A 4,202-nucleotide genomic window follows, 5' to 3' on the forward strand; every position below is an offset into this window, starting at 1 on the left:
TGACATTTGATATATGATTGGCTGAATGTAGGTGTTCAGCCAATCATATATAAGGCATTTATATTCATGTTTAAGAATGCAGAATGATTTGACATTTAAATATGACTCCCCTATGACTTGAACACTATATACATTGTTCACATTCTTCTTAGCCATAAAAAACTCCAGCTCCTCTGCAGAGGAGGGATCCCAGCTGTGACGCCCATCAGGGTCAAATCATGAGAAATCATTAAGTATAGATTTAGGTACATGTGTTTGTGTTTATCAGATGCACTGGCAAACCTGGTTGGCCAGCAGAACGCTCGCTTTGGAATCATCAAGATCTTCAATGCTCTGCAGGAGGCCAACGCCAACAAACATCTGATCTACGTAAGGCCCACTCAGAAAGCATCAGAGGCTTCCCTGTTCCTCTGTACTCAAACCGTCTGTGTCTCTGCAGGTGCTGATGGAAATGTTCTTGAAGGAGCTGTGTCCTGAACTGAGAGCATCGGTAGAAAACATGTGAGCACAACCAGCAGAGGAACAGGGGCTCCATCTGCAGCCGACCAATCACTGATCATCGCTGATGGAGGACGCTGATCCTACCTGGAACAGATGGCCGAACAACTTTTAATTTCTGAAATCACCTCACACTATCTTACGTTTGTTTAGTTGTTTTCTGTGGACACAGACATTCCAAATCAAAACTTAAGTGAATGAGAAGGGATCTGTTGTCGCGGTTTGAGTCTCTGAGGTTACAGTTTGGACAGCAGCAGAGATTTGAAGCTGACCGGATCGGACCGGATCGCCGGCGGAGCCACAGACCTCCTAACATTCCTACACAGCCTGAGCAACAACACCGTGTTCTGTGGTTCTTCTGGACACTTCTGATTGTGCAATATAATTTCACGTGACTGTCGTTGTGATGATTTTATTTATGATTGTTATTGATAGATTTTATTTTTACCAAGAAATTGTTTAGGAAGCGTTTATATGAGCAATAAATCACAAACAAATGTTGATGACTTGTCTTCTTTCAATTCTTTATTAATCTGTGGGGAAAAAAAATCTTATTTATTTCTAAATAACTGTAGGAAGTCGCAGCCTTCAGTAAACCAGGACAGGCTTTGCTGCACAGTTTAAAACACATCTTGGCGACGATTCTTTAGTTCAGGTAATGTAAACATCCAGCTCCTCCAGTCATTAATTACCAAAGTTCTGATGTGTTGTTAAGGAGCTATAGTTCAGTCAGAACAGATTGACTGGAGGTAAAAGTAATTAAAATGGTTTCTAGTATCACCCGCTGCAAAAAATGGGAATATGAGTGAATACAGTTTTCTTTAAATTCCCTGAGTTTAAGCTGGAAATTGAATATTTCTGATGGAATGTTAAATATAAATCCTCTGATTTCATATCTTATTTAAAGGGAAGATCAGCTCATTAATCTGCTCAAGTTAATGAAAGATGCACCAGTTTCAGGAAATGTTTAACCTCGGTCAGCTGTACAACTCACTGCAAACACTGAAATATGTCAACGTGTCTTGAAATTAGTAAAGTATTTTAAATGGGAAAGACAATTTGCAAAGGGATGGATAATTACATTTTAATTTCATTTTTTAAAACATATTTTAAAGATAATTTTATTGACACACCACCTTAAAATGAACTTATTTAAAAGAAATGGACTGTTTTCTTGTCTCTCAGACAATCGTTTGGTTTGTTGATAGCAGATCAACATTCGTTCCTTAATTGATTTCTAGTCTGTTTTTATGTGAGATGGTGTCTTATAAATGATAAGCAATTTAGTTTCCATGTGATTATATTGCTTCTAAAAAGATGAGCAATTTCATAATGAAATGTAATCTGTGTTGTGCCATGATCATGGTTTTAGATACTGGGAACCACTGGGTCCATGTTTCAGGTGTGACTTGCCTCCCCCCTCTGTGTTAAGGACAGTAAAGACCACAACACACAGGATTTCACTCTATTTTTTTTTCAAGAATATATTTATACAAATTTTAGCAGTTTAAACAAACATCTTCAAGAATATACAAAATATGACCACAGCAGTAGTAATGTTAGTGTTCAAGTCAAAATAAAATGCAAATTAAAAAAAAAGACAACTGATTGTCTCACACAATATTGGTTCCAATGCAACTGATCACACTTTGTACTTAGCTTCTTATACTGAGAATTAAATTTAACAGTATATGTCCTTAAATAAATAGTCTTTGGGAACTGCACTTCTTCAATCACTTTCACCGTCTGCTGAGATATTCAAATTCTTGACATAATTAATGAAGGAATTCCAGATAGATTCAAACAGGTCCTGTTTGCCCTTTAATATACATCATTTTTTCCAGAGGGAGGACAGATTTCCCATGAAGCTGCCAGAGGATCCACATCGGAAGAGGCAGCTACCATGGAGATCCAGGCAAAATGCCCAGATCTCCAGAATGACCAAGGATAAATCATGATGGTTGACTTTTCAGAACCAAACAGCTGCAAACCAAACTGTTTTTGTAACACATTTCTCTTGAGTTTCAGAACTTACAGAGCCAGACTGGAGGAGAAAGTCTCCTGAAGATCCCTTGGTAAGAGCCACATGGGACAAGAAAACCCTGGATGAAACTCAACTTTCCAGAGAAAGGACAGACATTTGCAGGTCTGGCACAATTACGGACAGAGCAAACAATATGTCTTTTGATGATGTTGATCATTTCATGTGTTTACTGATGAGTAAAGACAAAAGCTAACAGGATGGACTGCACGCTATGCTGCAGGAACATGTGTTGAGCTGTTGTTGAAGCTTGGACAAGCTTTATTTCACTACCAAGTATGACCAAGAGTCATTTAGTGGAATCCTGATGTCTATTCACTGCTAGCTATTTCAAAGAGGGTAAAGAATCATTTAACTGAAAGGTTATTGGTTCCTGATTAAGCAAATCATTTGATAAAACATTATTTGGCCAAATGTTTTATTGACCTCGTGGATTTGCATTGTGAATTAGATTAAAACATTCTAATTTCTCCATTTTAACAGGTTTCTTCCTGTTAAAAGGGAGTTTTTCCTCTCCACTTTCGCTACAAGCATGCTTAGTGTGAGGGATTGCATTGAGTCAATGAGTCGATGCAATCAACGGGTTTTCCTTAGATAGAAAACTTTAAATCAATTTTACTGTATGATCTGGTGAACTGTAAAGTACCTTGAGATGACGTGTGTTGTGAATTGGCGCTATAGAAATAAACTGAACTGAACTTTGAATGGAGCAAACAAACCCTTCCTGCCTTTAGTGATGGGCTCCTAGAGCTGAAGGCCTCCTTACCATCAACCTAAACTTTACCTTCTGCCGCAGATTTTTATATCAGACTAAAAGTGAGACTGTCTGGTTCTGTTGGTCCTAGATTAGGACTTAAAGCTCCCCAAACACCTTTTCCTTTCCTAAATTATGCCAAACAAATAGTTAGATATTAAGCACAACAAAGTTTAGTTTTTGCACTGCAGCACATGCTAAACATGGTGCTCCTTTCTCTCACACCAGGCTTTGCAGATATTTATTTAGGTATTTTGTATCTGCATTTATGTAAATTATAAATAAAGCATATATGCATATTTACCTATATTTCAAAGAAGCTCTTATTTTGAAAGCTGCAAGCTTAAACCGGAAGTAGATATTTTTCCAGAGCTGCTGCTCTAAGGCGGGCAGCCTGCGAAGAAGCGCTGATGCAGTGAACTTTCTGAGGGCAGCTTCCTCCAAACGGTATGTTTGCTTTGCGTTTCTGGTCATACAGTGATATTCTAGCAAACATGGAGGGAGGGAAGGAGATTGTCAGGATTTATATTAGCTTGTGAATTTATTTGTCTTATAATTGATCGTGACTTCCCTTTGCTTTGGATTCAGCTAACGGTTAGCCGGTGTAATTCGGGGCTGATATAAACACACCTTCCCATCATTACTGTTGTTTCACAGTTTAACACAAAGCTGCCTTTTTAACAGGAGAAAAGGCGGTCTGCACCGTGAAAACATGCTAAATTAGCTAGCTGTCTGTGGCTTGGGACGCTTTCCATTGTCGTTGCCTGACAACGGAGATTTAAAGAGACAGTAACCCTTTAACGCAGGCTGCTTGAATGATGTGACTGACTCCCTCCTCTCTCTTCTAGGTGGTAATGTAAACCGAAGTGGATCCTTTAGCTGAAGGAGATGGAGGACGAGCTGGAGAAG

At 38.7% G+C, this 4,202-nt stretch overlaps 2 protein-coding genes across 2 annotated transcripts in view; both read left to right on the forward strand.

Annotated features, from left to right (window-relative positions):
• Positions 1 to 999, forward strand: part of snx25 (sorting nexin 25) — a 46,837-nt gene extending 45,838 nt beyond the window's left edge. The window contains exons 21-22 of the mRNA XM_015389609.1: positions 269 to 369; positions 440 to 999. Coding sequence (XP_015245095.1) covers positions 269 to 369; positions 440 to 505 — 167 coding nt within the window. The 3' untranslated portion in view covers positions 506 to 999. The remainder of the gene's footprint in view (positions 1 to 268; positions 370 to 439) is intronic.
• A 2,788-nt stretch (positions 1,000 to 3,787) lies between these two features.
• cspp1 (centrosome and spindle pole associated protein 1) overlaps positions 3,788 to 4,202 on the forward strand; it is a 29,265-nt gene continuing 28,850 nt past the window's right edge. Inside the window, exon 1 of the mRNA XM_015389598.1 lies at positions 3,788 to 3,808. Coding sequence (XP_015245084.1) covers positions 3,788 to 3,808 — 21 coding nt within the window. The remainder of the gene's footprint in view (positions 3,809 to 4,202) is intronic.

Source organism: Cyprinodon variegatus, unplaced genomic scaffold (genome assembly GCF_000732505.1).
Source record: "Cyprinodon variegatus isolate N-32 unplaced genomic scaffold, C_variegatus-1.0 Scaffold467, whole genome shotgun sequence".
Taxonomy (NCBI): domain Eukaryota; kingdom Metazoa; phylum Chordata; class Actinopteri; order Cyprinodontiformes; family Cyprinodontidae; genus Cyprinodon; species Cyprinodon variegatus.